Here is a 21,167-nt window from a genome sequence, read left to right as displayed (position 1 = left end):
CAATGCCAGTGACATTTTTACAGTAATCAATTCAATTTTTTAGCATTGATCGCTGTATTAATGCCAATGATCCCAAAAATGTGTCAAAATTGTCCGATGTGTCCGCCATAATGTCACAGTCACAATAAAAATTGCTGATCACAGCCATTACTAGTAAAAAAAATTATCAATAAAAATGCCATAAAACTATCCCTTATTTTGTAGACGCTATAAATTTTGCGCAAACCAATCAATAAACGCTTATTGCATTTTTTTTTTTACCAAAAATATATAGAAGAATACGTATTGGCCTAAACTGAGAAAAAATGTTTTAAATATTTTTGGGGGATATTTATTATAGTAAAAAGTAAAGTGTTTTTTGTACGCTATTTTTTTGTTTATAGCGCAAAAAATAAAAACCACAGAGGTGATCAAATACCACCACGTCACACGACCACGCAATTGTCAGTTAAAGCGACACAGTGCCGAATCTAAAAAAGTGCTCTGGTCAGGAAGGGGGTAAATTCTTCCGGGTCTGAAGTGGTTAAAAAAAAAAAACAACAATTGTATATTAAATGATATGTATGAAAGTTGAAGCATCTACAAAGTATGATATATATACTGGAATTTACACAGCTATGACGTTATACTGTAATGGTGGTGATCAGTGACATATAGTGGGATTGTGATAGGGTGGCAGGTAATTTGGCACTAACAGACACTACCTGGGAGGGACACTAACTGACACTGAGGTCACTAGTGACACTAATACAGTGATTAGTGATAATACACTGACACTGTACTGGCTGGGAATGGGTTAACATCTAGGTTAACTGTGTGCCTAGCAATGTGTAATGTGTGTAATATGTGCTACATCTTACTTTACTCTCTGGTTGTTTTTCTCCCTGTTTTTCACACCGAAGAAACAGCCAGATTGCTGTTCCTATGCACACACCGCTTTGTGTGTTTGTAAACACAGAACTGTGTGTGCTTGGACACAGCTGATCTCAGCCAAAATCATTGGCTGAAATCTGCTGCCAATTTGTGCTGTGTCCATTCACAACACGGGTCAGGAAGGGGGTGCGTACATATGCGCCTAGAACCTGGAAGAAAGGTCTGATGTACAGGTATGTGAGTGTGCTTATATCTGCCGCCTCCTTGTGGTATATTTACTGTGAGTGGTTGGCAGGTGGTTAAAGCTGAACTTCAGGCAGTTATAAAAAGCACACATTAATGTAGGTGTGTATTCATTGATACATTATTATATGTGTTTTCCTAAGCATGATTTCATTTTGGTGTCTTATAGTCCAATCATTGAAAGCTGCATGTAAACATACTGAAAAAGAAAAATCTGACAGGAGGAAAGAGCAGAGTGAGCAGATGGATGACCTCATAAATAAAATGACATGTTCTAACAACCGCTTGCTTTTCCACCTTAATGTCCACAAGAGCATAGTATTGTAACAAATGGTTAACTTTAGAATCCAATTTGATGTTCCTGTTATTATTAACAAAATATCAAGCAATCAATCAGCAATATGAATCTAAAAATCACACATTAATCAAAGAAATAACAACATTTTGAATTACCATATTTTTTTTACTATAGAATGTTTCAAAAACATGGATGTGTGTGAATGTTTTTATTTAGTCAGGTCATTGTATATCCAAGCAATAGTTAGTCACATTCAACTGGACTTTCACATTTTCATTTACAGAACAAGTCCAGGGAATATGGCTAGCTACATTAATTAATAGCAAAAATTATGAAACTCTAGGATGATGTGACCTGTAGAAGAGTTTTGTGTTATTGTCATTTTAGTTGTGGGTTTGACCTACCCCCTACACCTTTTCTTCACAATGACATTGCGAGAAAGTAGAAAATGATCTTAAATAAAAAAAAAAAAACTATGAACGCCAAAGAAGATCTTTTGAGCCAATAAAAATGGTGAAAGCATTTTTCTTTTTAAAATAATTTATTGAGAATGATACAATACAAGTTAATAATACAAGTTTTAACATTGTATAGGGCTATCAAACTAGAATAAAAGAAATTCTCAGTTAATTTGGAATAACAATAGTACAGTTACCATATAGAGAGTAATATGGGAATATTTTATCAGTAAATATATGTGAAAAATATACCGTATATACTCGAGTATAGGCCGACCCGAATATAAGCCGAGGTCCCCAATTTACCCCCAAAAAACTGGAAAAAATTATTGACTCGTGTATAAGCCGAGGGTGAGACATGCCTGTCCATCCCTGTGTGTCGTCCATCCCTGTGTGTGTCCATGCATCCGTGTGTGTGTGTGTCCATGCATCCGTGTGTGTGTGTGTGTGTCCATGCATCCGTGTGTGTGTGTGTGTGTCCATGCATCCGTGTGTGTGTGTGTCCATCCATCCCTGTGTGTGTGCATGCATCCGTGTGTGTGTGTGTGTGTGTGTGTGTGTGTGTGTGTCCATGCATCCGTGTGTGTCCATCCATCCCTGTGTGTGCATGCATCCGTGTGTGTGTGTGTGTGTGTGTGTGTGTGTGTGTGTGTGTGTCCGTGCAGCCTACCTGTGTCCAGCCTGCCTGTGTCCGTCCAGCCTGTGTCCGTCCCGGCCTGTGTCCCGTCCCGGCCTGCGTCCCGTCCCGGCCTGCGTCCCGTCCCGGCCTGCGTCCCGTCCCGGCCTGCGTCCCGGCCTGCGTCCCGTCCCGGCCTGCGTCCCGGCCCGTCCCGCAGCTCTTCGTCGGTGGCCATTCTAGGATTCAAAAGCCGCGCCTCCGTCGGTGATAGGCGGAACACTCAATTTCCCACTGACTGCTGGGAAATTGAGTGTTCCGCCTATCGGATGTCCGTGATAGGCGGAACACTCAATTTCCCAGCAGTCAGTGGTCCGCCTATCATGGACGTCCGCTCATCCTCATACTACGGACGAGGATGAGAGGACGTCCGTGATAGGCGGAACACAGACTGCTGGGAAATTCAGTGTTCCGCCTATCACAGGCGAAGGCGGAGACGGAGGCGCGGCCTTTGAATCCTAGAATGGCCGCTGTCTGTCTGCTCGACACGCTGATCGGGCAGACAGACAGCGATGACTCGAGTATAAGCCGAGGGGGGCACTTTCAGCCTCAAAAAAGAGGCTGAAAATCTCGGCTTATACTCGAGTATATACGGTAATCATAACAATTAATAAACCTGGTATAATTTTCATAAAGGAAAATTATGAATATGTCATATATTAAAGAATTAGAGATAGAAAATACAACTATGTTGGATAAATCCGTCTGTATTGGGATGTTCTGAAGAGACACCCACCCAACCAGGGCCAAGGTCCGGCTATGTGGGAAAGCATTTTTCAAAGACTTTGACCTTCATCAGTCAACAAGCAAAAATTCAGTTCCAGTGCTGCCTGCCCAATAAGTTGGCATCCTTCAAAGATCAGTGCAAGAACACACCTCAAAATCCAAAAAGCCCAACAAAGGTCATAAAGAATTCTAAGATGACAGAAAAGAATCTGAAGCGATCATTCATCTTTGATAGCGTCTATGTTTACTAGTCTACCATAAGGAAAGCATTAACAAAAGGCTGTGTTCATAAGAGGCTACCTTAGGGGAAACCACTACTGGCATAACTAAAAAAAAAAAAAATACTGCATAACATCAAAATTATATTTGCAAAAAAGTTACTACTCATCATCAGAAATAAGTATTTACCCACTTTTTCCATCATTAGTCTTGACTATTTAAACCATGTGTTTTGTAATAATATAGCAATTTAAATTGTGTTAAAGACCTTATGTATTCCTTTCTATAATTTAGATAATGACCAGATTATATTTTAGGAGCTATTCATGTGGATATTCTGTACATTGCAAACTTTTTTTCTTCAGCTCTATACAAGTTTTGGATTCGACACCGGATTACCTGGACTACTACATTTAAATGTCCTCATTCAAATCTGACACTATCATAGTCTTCTCTGTTCTCCCTGACTCAGCCAACACTTTATTTTGCTGGTGAATTGCACTGAGATTATTTTAGGGTTTGTGTGTGCAATTGCCTGCATTTCCTCATAATCGTGTGATTGTTAACCAGACCATGACAGGTTATACTTGAATTTATTGTATCCATTGGCCAGAAGATTGGACATTTCATCAAAAAGAAAACCGCAAATGTTATTATCCATTGACTACAGAAAAAAACATATTATGGTGACATATGTGATAAAGAAACCAAACTATACTCTTTTTAAATCTGTTTTAATTGTAATAATATGTGCTTGATTCAGACCTGTAACTATATAATTATTCTCCTATCCAAGTCTCAGACAGTTGAGTCTTTATGTTTATTACATCATACCAATGTTATTAAAAATCATCCACAAGAATTCACGTGTTATGACTGTTATTAAAAGACTGATGTGTGCAGTTTTTCTACCTACGGTATGTACCTGTTTGAACTTAAAGATGTTATCTAACCTCAGTTAAAGTAGAATAAAATCCAAAACTCTTTTCGTTCCTTTTTGCATAGAATGAGGGAACATTGTAACCCTTGCAGGGTTTTTTTTCCATCTGTGTCCAACTGGAAAGATTTCCCTTCACTTCATGTCCAGTAACAAAGACATGAAGTTTAGGTCACCATAATTAGTTATTATTATTATTATTAGTTATAATCTCCATTAGAAGATTTCCCCTCTATTCTTGTTCTGTGACAGCCCAAAATTTGGGATTTTCTTTTACCGTCACTCTTGGTGATAATGGTAAACAGGGGTGATTTTCCCTAATGGGAGCCCACATTTAAGTACACAATGGGGTTTATTTACTAAAGCCAGAAAGTGCGAAATCAGGCTCACTTCTGCATAGAAACCAATGAGCTTCTAACCCCAGCTTGTTCAATTAAGCTTTGGTAATAAAACCTGGAAGCTCATTGGTCTCTATGCAGAAGTGAACCTGATTTTGCACTTTCCAGCTTTAGTAAATAAACCCCATTGTGTACTTAAAAGTGGGGTATGCCTGTAGGTGTTCTGATCCCTCTCAACTCTATCCAAAACAAAATATAATAATTTTAATTTTAACCTAAAAAAAGTTCCTTAGCACCTAGAATATAATTTTTTTTATGTTTTCCTATCTATATATTACCCTCCCTCCTCCCAGGGTCTTACATTTTTTTTGCATGCTAATAGTACATAAGCCTAAAGTGTATTTCCTCTTTACAGCTAAATAATATATTTGTTACAGGTCCCTATTCACATAGCATTATTTAAAAAATATTTCAAAATTGCACCTTACCTTTTTTAGGTGCTTAATTGTGGACCCTCCAGTAAAATCCTCTTTATTTATGAGCGGCCTGGGCTGCTTTTTTTGGTATAATTTTACCCTGTCTGTACTGGGGAGGCAGATCTTCTTATCAGTTGTAACTATATTTGAACACTGCCTGTCCTAACAAGGCCTAACAAGGCTTCCTACATTGACATATTTGGGACAGACTCACTTTGACATTGTTCAAAAAACCTTGCAGTCAGCCATGACAATTTCTCCTGAGAAACTAAAAGGTAAGAGATATTTTTTACCTGTTTCATTTCAGATCAGACTATTTATGTTCCTTTTTTAAACTGTTGGTCAGCCATTCCTGTGCTAAGCACACTTCTACTTCTTTCACAATCATTGCGCTACTGACTACTGTTACTGCTTCCTAGGTCAACTGTTTACTAGACAAAGGTGATGATGCTGACTCAATGTCCAATAAGCAGGCTGGACTGGAGAGGCACAGAGAGATAAAAATTGCTAGATTGATTAAAAATAAATTACAAATCATTTATCAATGAATATACAGTAAATTTGCTGATTGACAGCCTAATATACTGTTATAATGCTATGCTTTTACTAATCTCTCTGTTGTATAAGATCTTGCTTTTGTGCATCGCTAATCAATTAAGTCATATATTTGCATTACATAAGTAATGTTAAATTACTTTAGTAATTGTTACTTTCACAAAACAACTTAATGATAACAGAACAGATAGTTAATCTAATTATACCCTAAAATCCAGTGAGTCATACTCGTTGTGCTGTCATTGGTCCACTGGAGTCTGGTGCTGAGGTTTAAAAGAAGTGGGGTCTATCAAATCTAAATAATGTGGATTATTTTCTCTTTTACCAGGATCACTGCAGGATAAGGCACACCCCTGCCATACATTTGGATGCAAGGTAAGGTTCTGCATCTTCTTTTGGCTTGTATGTCTTTACATTTGTAAAATAATCTTAAAGTAGACATGGAAAGATATTTAGAGATTCTGCTAGCAATATTTAAATATTATTTTAATGGAAGAAAAGAAAACAGTGTAAGCCCTTGTACACACGGTCGGAGAATCCGTCGGAATGTGTCCTATCGGACCGTGTTGTCGGATAATCCGACTGTGTGTGGTATGCATCGGACTGATTCCATCGGAATATCCGTCGGACCCAATTTTCCAACTTGTTGGAAATATTTTCCGACCAACTGGTTCGATCGGACATACTCCGATCATGTGTAGAGAATTTTGATCGGACCAAGTGCCACGCATGCTCAGATCAAATTCCTACATCAAAGCTATTGGCTACTAGCCTGAACGTAGTCCCATCATAACGAAATTACGTCATCACGTTCTGAATGATCGGATTTTTCGACAACTTAGTCCGACCGTGTGTATGCAACAGTTTCGGAGAAGATCCGACGGGCAAAATCTGACGGACAAGATCCGACGGATTTGGTTGTCGAAATCTCCGACCGTGTGTACAGGGGCTTAGAAAATCAGGGGATTCATAAATAGTGTCTTAGCCCTTGTACACACGGTCGGAGATTCCGCGGAATGTGTCCTATCGGACCGTTTTGTCGGATATTCCGACTGTATGTGTGGTCTGCATCAGACTGTTTCCGTCAGAATATCCGACGGACCAAGTTTTCCAACTTGCCGGTAAAATTTTCCAACAAAATGCTCCTATTGGACATACTCCGATCATGTGTAGCCTACTCCAAGAGACAAAGTGCCACGCATGCTCAGATCAAATTCCTAGACCAAAGCTATTGGCTACTAGCCTGAACGTAGTCCTGTCGTAACGAAATAACATCATCCCATTATGTACAATCGGATTTTCCGACAACTTTTTTAGGAATAGTGGTCTGGCTATAACCTGACTGAGTTCTTTAAAGACTCTTGGGTGTAAGCCATCCAGTCCTGGTGATTTATTTATGTTAAGCTTCTCTAATCCTTTCTGGATTCCAACCTCTGTTAGCCACAAGGGTAGATCCTATGGTGTGTTACTAATTATGATGTGATGATCGGTATGCCCCCCTTTTTTCTGTGTGAAGACTGAGGAGATGAAAGCATTAGTGTAGTTGCCTTCTCCTTGTCATCTGTAACCACCTTCCCTTCTTCATCTTTTATGGGGCCTATGTGTTTCATCCTTGCCTCTTTTCTATTAATATATTTTAAAAAGTTCTTGGGATTATTATTACTCTCCTACGCTATGTGTCTCTCATAGTCTTTTTTTAGCCGCTCTGATTGGGTTCTTATACCTCACATTGCATTTCCTGTATTGTTTGAATGCTGACATTGACCCCTTCGCTTTGTACTATTAAGGGCCATTTTTTTTGTCCTTCATAAGACATTTTATGTTTTGGTTCAGTCACCCAGGTTTAACCTTTGTTCTTTTATATTTATTACCCCTTGGAATGCACTCGGGGATACATTTATTTAATATATTCATAAATCATTCCAATTTTTCCTCTGTGTTCAATGTTTCAAGGATTTGGCCCCACTTAATATCCTTCAGCATTCAGCGCAGTTTAGAAAAGTTTGTTCTTTTGAAATTTAGTGTTCTAGTACTCCCCTCGTGCCTCTCTTTCCTATGATTTATGCGGAATGTAATGTAATCTTCCGGTCGCTAGTTCCCAAGTTGTTGCATATTTCCACATCTGCAATCAGGTCTGTATAATTTTTAATTAAAAGATCAAACAATGCGTTACTTCTAGTTGGGGAATCCACCAGTTAGGACATGCAGCTGTCCTGTAGAAAATTTAAGAAATAGCGGGCCTTTAGCTGTCCCTTCCGCCCGGTTAATGTCGGGATAGTTGAAGTCCCCCATTATGATGACTTTTCCCTGTCTTTCTGCCATTTCTGATTGTGAAAGGAGATCCAACTCAACCTCTTCCCTCAGGTTAGGGGGCCTGTAACATACCCCCACTAGTAATTTCCCACTTACGTCCACCCTTTGGAGTTCTATCCATATGGACTCCACCTTCCCCTTGCCCCATCACTAATATCATTCCACTCTTCTACCATTAAATCATACCTGATGCCTCCCACTTGTACAGAAAAGATATTACAAAAATAGACAATAGCACCAGTAAAATAAATGGAATTAAAAGTAAAAATGACTTGTAAAGTTTTCCTGATCTTTGCTTCCATGCATGGTAAGTCCAGTCAGAGACACTGGCCCTCATGAATTATTCTTCCAGTGTTCTAAGCTGTTTCGGTGACAAACAGAAGCCACAGCTGCCAACTGCAGCAGCTTTTTGTTGACCTGCCAGATTAAAGAGCAAACCTCAAAAGAGCTGAGCAGTGTTATGTAGCGGAGGTGAAATGTTTTATGATATTTCCACAAACACTCCCTTATTGCCAAGTATTCAATCTATAGCTATATTTCCTAATGGCACAGTTGTACAATCTGACAACCATCATGTTATTGAACTGATCAAACTATGATTTGTCATGAATTATGACTTGAAAGAGCATACATGAGATAAACCAGATGTCTTTATCACCGTCTGCACATTATAGTATGAGCATATTTGGCCTTGAACTAATTTTTATTCTCTTATACATTTGTGCCAACACATATAGCCACTATGGCATTAATTTCTGGAAATTGTATAAAACTTAAAGAAAAATTTCTTTAAATGTTTTGTCGCAGCCTTTTAACTTTTGGAGAAACAAAGATTGTATTTTGTGCAACACGATTGCCATGATCATTTCCTTGGGGTTATCAAGACTCATTATTGTCACAGCAAGCACATCAGAGAAGAGTTAAAGAGGAAGTAAACCCTGATGGGTTTACTTCCTCTTTTTTTCCCTGCAAAGGTAAAGCATAATGGACTACTATGCATCGCATAGTAGCTCATTATGTGTCACTTACCTGACACAGGAGCCAGCGAAGTCGCCGCTGATCCCTGTAGTCCGCCGCGTCCATCTTGCTGGTGGCGTCTCGCAGCTCCGACCAATGACAGCGGCGCAACCGCGATGACGTCACTCCCGCGCATGCGCACGGGAGTCGCGCCTCGCAGCTCCGTTGCTGTCATACGGCGAAGCCGCGATGACGTCACTCCCGCGCATGCGCACGGGAGTCGACAAATTTGGCAAATCCATTCTTGGATTTGCCGCATTTAGTGCGCCTGCGCGCCGCTGTCTACGGCGCATGCGCCGTAGACAGCGGTGCCCATTTTCGGGCAAATATCTCCTAAACCATATAGGTTTAGGAGATATTGCTTGGACCTACAGGTAAGCCTTAATCTAGGCTTACCTATAGGTCCAAGTTGTTTGGAAGGGTTTACTTCCCTTTTAATGGCTTTTTCAGGGCAGGTGTCCTGATTGTGACAACAGTGGACCCTGTCTGTGTAATGTGTGTTGAAATGGCTTTATGTATAGGGACGGGTGAACGGTTTGTCCAAGCATAAGTTAGGGCCGAACTTTCGTTGTTCGGATGTTTGACGAACAGCCAAACAAACGGGTCCTTTGAACCCACCACAATGCATTTTGGTGCTGAACAGTGTATTGCAAGCCCTAGTTGGATGAAGCAGTGGAAGTTTTAGTGTGATTGCAGCATGGAGAGAGATGGAACAGGGCTCTGTTCAGTTCTATTAGTTAGTTAGTGTGCTATACTGTGCTATTTTGCTTCAATTGTCAGGGTAGACTATTATTTTAGTGTCAGTCTAGGGATAGTGTGATTGCAGTGAGGAGGATCATCATTCAGCTTTGCATAGTGTGCAGCTAGAGTAGGGACAGCTCAGATAGATTCACTGTAGTGTAGTGAGACTGTATCATTCATACATACGTTAGTGTAGAGTAGGGACAGCTCAGATAGTTTCAGTGTAGTGTAGTGAGACCGTGTCATTCATTCATACATACGTTAGTGTAGAGTAGGGACAGCTCAGATAGTTTCAGTGTAGTGTAGTGAGACCATGTCATTCATACATACGTTAATGTAGAGTAGGCACAGCTCAGATAGTTTCAGTGTAGTGTAGTGAGACCGTGTCATTCATACATACGTTAGTGTAGAGTAGGGATAGCTCAGATAGTTTCAGTGTAGTGTAGTGAGACCGTGTCATTCATACATACGTTAGTGTAGAGTAGGGACAGCTCAGATAGTTTCAGTGTAGTGTAGTGAGACCGTGTCATTCATACATACGTTAGTGTAGAGTAGGGATAGCTCAGATAGTTTCAGTGTAGTGTAGTGAGACCGTGTCATTCATACATACGTTAGTGTAGAGTAGGGGCAGCTCAGATAGTTTCAGTGTAGTGTAGTCAAACCGTGTCAGTAATCTTAAAATTAGTGTATAACTAGAGTAGGGACAGTTCAGATAGTATCAGGGTAGTGACCATACATTCTCCAGATTGTAAAATAAACAAATATGGAATCCAGTTGTGAAGCTGTGCTATTTGTATAAATGAATAATTGGAAATGTTATGGACATCTGCATGTACAACTGATTTCAGAGTTGAAGCAGCAGCTCCAGTACTTAGGGAATGTAGTTTTGCATATTAACATAATTATATTTTCTATTTTTAAGCTGAACTTGAAAATGAAGGTATTTGCCATACTTGCTCACATTTTTGGCCCATCACTTGCTCTTCCAGTAAGTATGTAATTATTTTGTAGTTTCTCTCTTTCTCTCTCTTTCTCTCTATATGAATATTCATTTTTTATTTTATTTTTATTATTTAGCTAGTTGCCCAACATCTTCTGCTTGGGAGTAACAGCAATGAGGTATTAAACATTATAACCTTGATTTAATTTTACATATGGAAAGATTGGTGTGTTTACTTTTTCTTCCTTTTTCTTACTAGGTTCTGCTAGGAGTAGTTAATACAAACATTCCTCAGGTAATACAAACCAAGGGCAACAAAACTCCCATTATTGTTTTAGGAATGACAACCCTCTTCCCTTTGACAAATGTATATGTTTGATGGGGACCTTTTTGCTTCTGCCTAAAAAACATTATGTTAAACAAAGCTTTGAGACCATTTTTATCAAGGATATTAATAATAAAATGTCTCTAGACAATTAATTGAACTCGCATTATAAAAATTTTCAAAATAAGTTTTAAGACACAAAGGGCATACTACTTAGTATTTTATATATATATATATAATATTTAACTTTTTATAAACTATGAATAAGCAAGAATGTAGTCATCGTTATATTGTTACAAGACACTGGGGAGACCTGTGCCATCAATTATTATTACAAGTAATTGTGTAGCGCCCTAAATTTACATAGCACTTTACACATGGAGTATATATATATATATATATATATATATATATATATATATATATCAGTGTTGAAAACACTGATCGGCAGACCCTTTTCCTTCAACAGAAGCCGGCAGAATAGACGGCTTCTGTTGGACCGGCTGCTGTACACACGGCTGAATGTCTGCACCAAGATTCGGCCCCTATGTACTAGGCTTAAGACAATCAAAAATAATGTTCCCAATTAATCTGCTCCTCAAAGCAACTGTTAAAACTCTGTTCGGTCCTCTATATTATCACATGTACAGCCCAAACTGCATTCACTCCAATGACAATTACCATTCACAGGTGGTCAAGCTGTTGATACGTTGGGTATATGTAACTTGGGCCACACTTGTGTTATAGCCAATATCCCCTGAAAAGCAAATATGAAAAGTCTATAATCACACAGGAAAGCAGCAAGGTGTTAATAAAATAGCTTGAACTGAAAAAGACTTATAACATAGCATTATCTATCTTGTACAGGGAGGTGCCATGAATGTTCTGTTACCTGGGATATACCAGCCACAGTTACAGCAAAAAATTGCAGGATTACCACAGATTCCTTTTGGTACACATACTGGTTTAGTAGCACAACTGCCAAATCAGGTGGCTGTCCCAAATGTAGGGACACAATCCCAACTACTAGATCCAACATCACCAAATCAGCAGAAACCAAACCAAGTAAGTACAGTTTTATATATTATAGTATAAATAGTATATAACTGGGGTAATATTAAAAATGGTATATTACTTAATCATTATACCTGATCAAACATAAAATGCTATGCTATGCTATGCTATGTCATGAGAGAAGTATGAGGACTGATATTGTTGACTTCCTTCTAAAAAAAATCCACATGCTTTAATATTTTATATACAGAATATTACAATTTTATGTTTGTAGTCACAAACCCAGAATAAGCACACTGTTTATAAGGCCACTGCAACCAGTGCAACGCATCACAGTCAAGCGCAAGGCAGCGTGCATTCACAAAACACACCATCTCACACCATTATGCACAACATTACGGCATTCTGTGTGGTATGGATGAGCCCTAACTTTAAACCCCCATACACACGATCAGAAATTCTGCCAGCAAAAGTCGGATGTGAGCTTCTGGTCAAAAATTCTCACCATGTGTACGCTCCATTGGACTTTTGCTGGCAGAATTCCAGCCAGCAAAAGATTGAAAAAGCAGGTTCTCTATTTTTTGGCTGGAAAAAGTTCCGATCTAAAATTCCGATCATCTGTACAAATTCCGAAACGCAAAATTCCTACACATGCTCGGAAACAATTTGACGCATTCTCGGAAGCATTGAACTTAATTTTCTTGGTTCGTCGTAGTGTTGTACATCACTGTGTTCTTGATAGTCAAAAGTTCAGAGAACTTTTGCGTGACTGTGTGTATGCAAGCCAAGCTTGAGCGGACTTCCGTTGGAAAAACCATCCAAGTTTTTTCTGACAGAAAATCTGCTTGTGTGTATGGGGCATGAAACAACTTAACTTTATATGTTAATTGCTTACATTTTCATCTCAGGTACCAAATTCCATTTTATGTCTTTGTTTTATGCTTCAGGGTTTCTTGCAGTTATTCAAAAGAATGTGTAACTTAACGTATTTTTAGGATTGTCCTTTTGTATTTGTAGGTGATGTCATATGTGGTGTCCTATGGAATGCCCCAAAAACAAGGACAGGTATTGCATAGGAGATTATAATGTTCTGACTGGCTGCTGATTACCTTTGTGTATGTAGCTATTGTGCAGTTTTGGTGCTTTTTTGCCCCTTGTTTCTCAAGTACATGAAAAAAGAAATACTCACCCTCTTAAGGCCTCAGCGTTGCCCTCCATGAGTCCTCCTCCACAGTTCACTGCCATCATTCAGCCCATTCCTGTAGGCCAAAGAACCCACTCACTGGTGGTGTCTGAACTCACCAGCAAATGCTGCAGAAAAGAGTGTCACATGATTTCATAGCTCCACCAGATACAATAAGTTTGTATGTACATAAACCAACAAGGGGATATCTTTACACTCCTTTTTTAACCACTTTTTAAAACCTGTTCTTTACTAAGTATAATAGCTCAAGTAGAAACTTGATATTTGAATAACTCAGAGAGACTCCTCCTCCTTCTATTTTCCTTCTCTATTCAGAGGGGCTGTGCAGAGTTTCAATCAGAGAGGAAGTCTAAAAGCAACCAACGTTTGTAGTGCTCTCTGTTCAGAAAACCTATCTCTTGTCTCATTGTTGTACCACAAATTAAATATTATTTGAAAAAAAAATATGTTGTTTTTGGAAAAAAATTGTGATAACAGATATCAATTTAAAAAAACGTAAAAATGGAGTTGATTCAAAACCATTATAATTTCCTTTTATTAAATAAGAGCATAATAAATGAAATTCATTGTATACAAACATAGTAGTTTAAGTGCACTATCCTTTACTTATTAAGCAAAGCAAAAAGTAGGTTCACGTTTAATCATATGATTTTTTTTATTACTGTTATAGATGCCAGTCTTCTCCTTGTATCCAGCACAACCACCTCTGCCAGCTTTACCAAAGCAGATTGGGAACCAACCCGCCATGGAAGAGGTCATATATCTGCCAGATGGTTATCATTTGTAATTGTTACAGTTCACCTTTTCCAGAAAATAGCATATGCAGTCAAGGGGCCCCAGGAGGTATTAAAGGTCTGTGGAGCTTTGTAAAATGTTTATTCGTTTTATTGTTTTACCTGTAGGCTATTTTGGTCCCTTCAGAAACCTGGTTAAAAAAACTCCTAGTTGATAACCCCATGCCCTGACTTTTTGCTAGGACTCAAAAACCATTAGTTTTTCCCTCATGCAATGCTGGGAATGAGCATGCACCATTTTTCATGGCAACAAGTCAGGATGTAGGGGTTGCTAATTAGGAGTTTTTTAGCCAGGATTTTTAGAGGACACAAATGGCCTATAGGTTAAACAATAACAATATTTTATTATTTTTTGTGGAAAAGGTGAACTTTGCATTTAGAGTATACCCAAAGTCCAAATAATGTTATTCTTAGTTTGGTGGAGAGATTAGGGAGAGTGTCAAATCCTGTAAGTTTATGTTTTTTTTTTGTTTGCTTCACTTCCTATCCCAGAAGTACAACAGGAAGTGAGAGGAAATCTCTCAAAAATGAGGGTACATCCCCTGTTAGAAAGTTGTCAATGGAGCTGGGGTCCCCACTGGATTATTTCCTCCTTATTGCTCTGATAACACCCCAATATGCCTCACAAATGCTTCGGCCTAGAAATGCTGTGTGAACAGTACAGCAAGAGTTTATGAAGAAACCAATAAGTGCAGAGATATTGTCAAACTTTTTTATGGAATGCAACTAGTAGTAATATTAGTTAGTATGGAGTATTACTTCTGCTCAGAAGACTCATTCTCTCTTCAGCCTATACTCAAAGTATTAAACATAGTATAATATATATCCATTAAAACGAATACAGGATAGAGCGAAACATTTGTGTTTATATTGCCTTGTACACACGGCCGGACATTCCGATCACAAAATCCGTCAGATTTTTTCTGACAGATTTTGTCCGAAACTGGCGTTGCATACATACGGTCGGACAAAGTTGTCGGAAAATCCAATTGTTTGGAATGTGGTGACGTTCATTGCATACAACGGGACTACATAGAGGCTAGTAGCCAATAGCTTTGGTCTTGTAATTTGATCTGAGTATGCGTGGCACTTTGTCCGTCTTAATTCTCTACAAACGATTGGAAAAAGTCCGGTCGGATTTTTTTGTCTGAAAATTTTAGATCCTGTTCTCAAATTTTTTCAGACGGAAAAAGTCCGATCGGACCTTTTCCATCGAATGTTCGACCGTGTGTACAAGGCATAACAGTTTTAGCTGTTAGTGGAGCCTCACATTACTTAATGTCTATGTAACCATCTACCCTCATATATGGAGCCTCATAGTACGTATTGTCTTTGTAACCATCTACCCTCTTGTGTGGAGCCTCACAGTATGTGTTGTCCTTGTAACCATCTACCCTTTTATGTGGAGCCTCACAGTACGTGCTGTCTTTGTAACCATCTAACCTCTTATATGGAGCCTCACATTATGTGTTGTCTTTGTAACCATCTAACCTCTTATATGGAGCCTCACAGTACATATTGTCTTTGTAACCCTCTACCCTCTTATATGGAGCCTCACAGTATGTGTTATCTTTGTAACCATCTACCCTCTTATATGGAGCCTCACAGTATGTGTTGTCTTTGTAACCATCTACCCTCTTATATGGAGCCTCACAGTAACTATCTACCCTCTTATATGGAGCCTCACAGTACGTGTTGTCTTTGTAACCATCTACCCTCTTATATTGAGCCTCACAGTAACCATCTACCCTCTTATATTGAGCCTCACAGTACGTATTGTCTTTGTAACCATCTACCCTCTTATGTGGAGCCTCACAGTACGTGTTGTCTTTGTAACCATCTACCCTCTTATATTGAGCCTCACAGTAACCATCTACCCTCTTATATGGAGCCTCACAGTACCTATTGTCTTTGTAACCATCTACCCTCTTATGTGGAGCCTCACAGTATGTGTTGTCTTTGTAACCATCTAACCTCTTATATAGAGCCTCACAGTATGTGTTGTCCTTGTAACCATCTACCCTCTTATGTGGTGCCACACAGTATGTGTTGTCTTTGTAACCATCTACCCTCTTATATGGAGGCTCACAGTATGTGTTGTCTTTGTAAACATCTAACCTCTTATATGGAGCCTCACAGTACGTATTGTCTTTGTAACCATCTACCCTCTTATATGGAGCCTCACAGTATGTGTTGTCTTTGTAACCATCTACCCTCTTATGTGGCGCCACACAGTATGTGTTGTCTTTGTAACCATCTACCCTCTTATACGGAGGCTCACAGTATGTGTTGTCTTTGTAACCATCTACCCTCTTATATGGAGGCTCACAGTATGTGTTGTCTTTGCAACCATCTACCCTCTTATGTGGAGCCTCACAGTAAGTATTGTCTTTGTAATCATCTACCCTCTTATGTGGAGCCTCAGATTATGTGTTGTCCTTGTAACAATCTACATTCTTATGTGGAGCCTCACAGTACGTATTGTCTTTGTAACCATCTACCCTATTATGTGGAGCCTCACAGTAAGTATTGTCTTTGTAATCGTCTACCCTCTTATGTGGAGCCTCACATTATGTGTTGTCCTTGTAACAATCTACATTCTTATGTGGAGCCTCACAGTACGTATTGTCTTTGTAACCATCTACCCTCTTATGTGGAGCCTCACAGTATGTGTTGTCTATGTAACCATCTACCCTCTTATGTGGAGCCTCACAGTATGTGTTATCTTTGTAACCATCTACCCTCTTATATGGAGCCTCGCAATATGTATTGTCTTTGTAACCATCTACACTCTTATATCTCTGAGCACTGTTAAATGTCAAGTGCTTATAGGATTACTTAGCACAAATCCACATGCCAGTTCCTAATGATCCTGAGGCATGATTACTACCTGTAACCTTTATCATTTTAGGACAGCTATACCTGTCCTATACAGAATGTCAGGAAGAGAAATTATTTTATAAAAATATGTAGTTCTTATAGTTAGGAGTGTATCATGTTCCTCAAAATAACCTATTGTTTTTACAACATCTGCATGTACACTCTTTTGATTTAGCAACACAATTCTCCTTTCTGTGGTGCCCAAAAATATATACTATTGCTTATCTTGACTTTTAGACTTTTGGATGTTTTGTGCCTCAAATTAATGGAGACCTGATTAGGCCTTCAGGAGGACTTCAGCTTGCAACAAAAAGCCCAGTAGATTCTTTGGTTTTTGATCAAGATCCTACTACCAGACTGCCAGACTATCAGGAGAATAAGGTAAGATGCATCAAAGACTGAGACTGACTCATTCAAGATAAACATTAGACATGTGCAATTCATTTTGTTCTGAATTTGTTTTTTAACAAATTTAGACAAATTTGTTTATTCGGAAATATCCAAATTAAAGAAAACCTGTTTAACAAACTTTTCCAAAAATTCGTAATTCAAAAAAAATCTGAAAATTATGAAATTAGAAAAAAATCGGAAATTTAAAAAAAATCTGAAATTCGAAAATTAAAGAAAAATCTTTAAAATCTGAAAGTCGAAAACCGAAAAATGAGAAAATCTGAAATAACAACTAATAATAACTTAACTATTACTAGCTATTAAATTATAGGTATTGGAATTTCCTTTCAAATTTGGCTGTTAGTGAACGTAAAGAACACAAATTTATCCAAAGTTACACATTATCCAAAATAACGAAATTCCAATACCTATAATAGTCAGTAATAGTTAAGTTATTATTATGCCGCGTACACACGATCAGACTATCCGCCGGACTTAGTCTGGCAGACAAACCGCTGGCAAGTCCGCCGGACTTTCCGAACGAGTGAACCTGCCCACACACAACCAGACTTTTCCGGCGGACTAGGTATTTTGGTGGGCGTCCGCCATACTTTTGAAATGAACGGACTTGCCCACACACGGAGGAAAGTCCGTTCATTTTGAACGCAGCTCCAGGTAGCCTGGACTATCGAACGAAGTCAATGTCGCTGCCTTCGGCGGAAAAACATGAACCCTTATCCGAGCACGCAACCAGGCCGGTCAGGGGGTGGGGACGAGCGAGCGCCCCCCCTCCTGAGCCGTGTCAGGCCACGTGCCCTCAACATGGGGGGGTGGTTTGGGGAAGGGGGGCCAAAGTCCGCCGGACAGTCTGATTGTGTGTATTCAGAATTAGTTAGTTATTATGTCAAATCTTCAGGTTTTCGGGTTCTCGAATTTCCGATTGTTTTGTAATTTCCAAGTTTCCGATTTTTTATTTTTTTCATTTTGGTTTTTAAATTTTTTTGGGGAATTTCTCTTTTTTTTTCCAAAACATGTTTTTTTTTTACAAGCAAATTCTTCCAAATTTCAGATTTTATTCAAATTTGGAAGAATTTCCGATGCTTTTCATTTTTTTTCCAATTTACAAATTTATGCATTGCGATCATAACAAATGAAAAATGAAAAAAAAAAACAGATTGGAACAAACAATTTTTCGGCAGTGCACATGTCTAATAAACATATAGAAGACTAACAATTCAAATTTTTTATATAAAAAAAACAATTGTAAATCATTGCTATACTTGCTTTCTTAGGTTACTCCAGAGGTTATGAAGACTCCATAAGTAGTAAGTTTTTTTCTATGTATTGTTTGTATATATTTTTTATAGCTACTCACAATGCTACAAGAGCCATGACTGTAAAATAAGACTTTGTTCACACCAGCCTGTATATTAAAATGCTGCAGGCTGGTGTCTGTCATGTCGGGGTGGTGTGATACGCTGTTACAGTGCATCACATTATTTATGTTTTTGTTTTGTTTTTAATTTTATTGCAGTGTCATTAAATGACACTGTGCTGTGATGACGTGTAAAAATGCAGCATATAACCATTTTTATGCAGCATAGCATGCTAGCTCATTATGAATTACTTACCTGAGAGTCCCCACATCGGCCCTCGTTCGCCTCCTCTGATGCCGCCATCTATCCTGGAGTGACTTCCGGGTATCGTGGCTCCGGCGCTGTGACTGGCCGGAGCCGTGATGATGTCACCCCTGCACATGCGTGCTGGTGCCGCCACTAACGGCATGATCACCGTTAGAAACTACACGCTCAATGCGCCTGCGCCCGTTGTCTATGGCGCATGCTCCGTAGACATCGTTGCCGCTATTTCTGCAAATATCTCCTAAACCTTTTAGGTTTGGGAGATATTTCTTGCACCTACAAGTAAGCCTTAATCTAGGCTTACCTGTAGGTTAAAGTGCTTGTAAGGGGTTTACAACCACTTTAACCTATTCTCAATAACTAAGACAATCTATAATTCAAGAACTGTTGCTTTTTATTTTAGTTTTTTTTATTGCAAGCTAGGGAATGTTTAAAGATCCTGAGATTCTATATAATATAATGCCATTTTTACTTGCAATTTTAATACATTTACAGTTAAGAAGGAAATGCTTTGCAATGTTGATTCTTTATACTGCATTTTGTCCAGTTATTTTTCGGCCACCTGATGTTTTCGGTGATGGTTCTACATTTTATTAGTAGTGCAAAAGCATAAATATCATGGCTTAGTTAACAAAATGTATCTTTCAATGTGAACATCTTACAGCCAATAAATTGGTAATAGTTTACCATTTAAATTTTTGTTGCAGGTGAGAAGACGATTGCTGATCTGACATAAAAATCGTGTCTATTGGTTGACCTTTCAAACATGAAACATATATGAATGCATTCATGATCATTGAATTAACATATATTATTTCTTTCATACTGACACATATATATTGATAATATTTTATAATAATTCTTTTCTGTCCTTTCTTAGCCATCGATTTGGCTGCATTTCCTTTTGACTAAAAGAAAATAAGTTTACCCATTCATTTTATCTTTATTGTGTATATAGTTAGAGTTAAGTGAACCAAACAGGGCAAGATTCAAACCAGACAAGGCAAATTTGTAGGTACTTGGTTATATATGGTTCCAGTTTAATTGATCCCTCTCTGTACAGTAATGGATTGGTGCCCCAAGTGTTCTACCCCTCAACGTGCTTGCTTTGATGATACTGGCTTGTTTGACTTTCAGACTCTTTTTTGTAGGGTACTTAGACATATATAAAATGGCATAAACCTTCTCCTTAAGGGCTTCTTCAAATGGACGTGTCCTTTACGGAGCCTGCTTTTCTAAATGAAAACAGGTTCTTCAGTTAGCAAGTGAATTTGCACATTGCATGGGAATATTTCCCTTGCTTAGTGAGTGTTGTGAAAACATATTTTAACCACTTCAGCCCAGGAAAGGACTTACCCCCTTCCTGACCAGAGCGCTTTTTGCGATTTGGCACTGCGCCAATTTAACTGACAAGTGCAACGTTGTACCCAAACAAAATTGACGTCCTTTTTTTCCCACAAATAGAGCTTTCTTTTGGTAGTATTTGATCACAAAAAAAGAGCAACAATTTTGGAAAAAAAGCTAAATTTTTTACTTTTTGCTATAATAAATATCCCCCAAAAAGATATTTAAAAAAAACTATTTTTTCCTCAGTTTAGGTCGATATGTATTCTTCTATATATTTTTGTGAAAAAATCCCAATAAGCGTATATTGATTTGTTTGCGCAAAATTTATAGCGTCTACAAAATAAGGCATAGTTTTATGGCATTTTTAGTATTATTATTTTTTATTAGTAATGGCAGCAATCTGCGATTTTTATCATGACTGTGACATTATGGCGGACACATCAGACACTTTTGACACCATTTTGGGACCATTGTCATTTATACAGCGATCAGTGCTATAAAAATGCACTGATTACTGTGTAAATCACACTGAGGGGTTAATCACTAGGGGACGATGAAGGGGTTAAGTGTGTCCTAGGGAGTGATTCTAACTGTGAGGGGGATGGGCTTCAACACACATGACAGCGATCACTGCTCTTGATGACAGAGAGCAGTGATTGCTGTCATGACACTAGGCAGAACGGGGAAATGCTTTGTTTACAAAAGCATCTCCCCGTTCTTCCACTCCATGACACGATCGCAGGCACCCCGGTGGACATTGAGT

The 21,167-nt window shown here is 38.6% G+C and overlaps 1 protein-coding gene across 1 annotated transcript; it reads left to right on the top strand.

Moving 5' to 3' along the window:
* The first annotated feature begins 10,804 nt into the window (after nt 1–10,804).
* Nucleotides 10,805–18,739, top strand: ODAM (odontogenic, ameloblast associated). The gene is made up of 8 exons (XM_077478560.1): nt 10,805–10,858; nt 10,948–10,989; nt 11,070–11,105; nt 12,003–12,200; nt 13,167–13,214; nt 14,024–14,107; nt 17,265–17,408; nt 18,710–18,739. The coding sequence occupies exons 1-8, from the start codon at nt 10,805–10,807 to the stop codon at nt 18,737–18,739; spliced, it is 636 nt and encodes a 211-aa protein (XP_077334686.1).
* The last annotated feature ends 2,428 nt before the right edge of the window (nt 18,740–21,167 follow it).

Source organism: Lithobates pipiens, unplaced genomic scaffold (assembly GCF_037356315.1).
Source record: "Lithobates pipiens isolate NorthernLeopardFrog02 unplaced genomic scaffold, aLitPip1_a1.2 Scaffold_13, whole genome shotgun sequence".
NCBI lineage: Eukaryota > Metazoa > Chordata > Amphibia > Anura > Ranidae > Lithobates > Lithobates pipiens.
The sequence above is the reverse complement of the archived record's forward strand: the minus strand, read 5'-3'. Positions and strand labels throughout refer to the sequence as shown.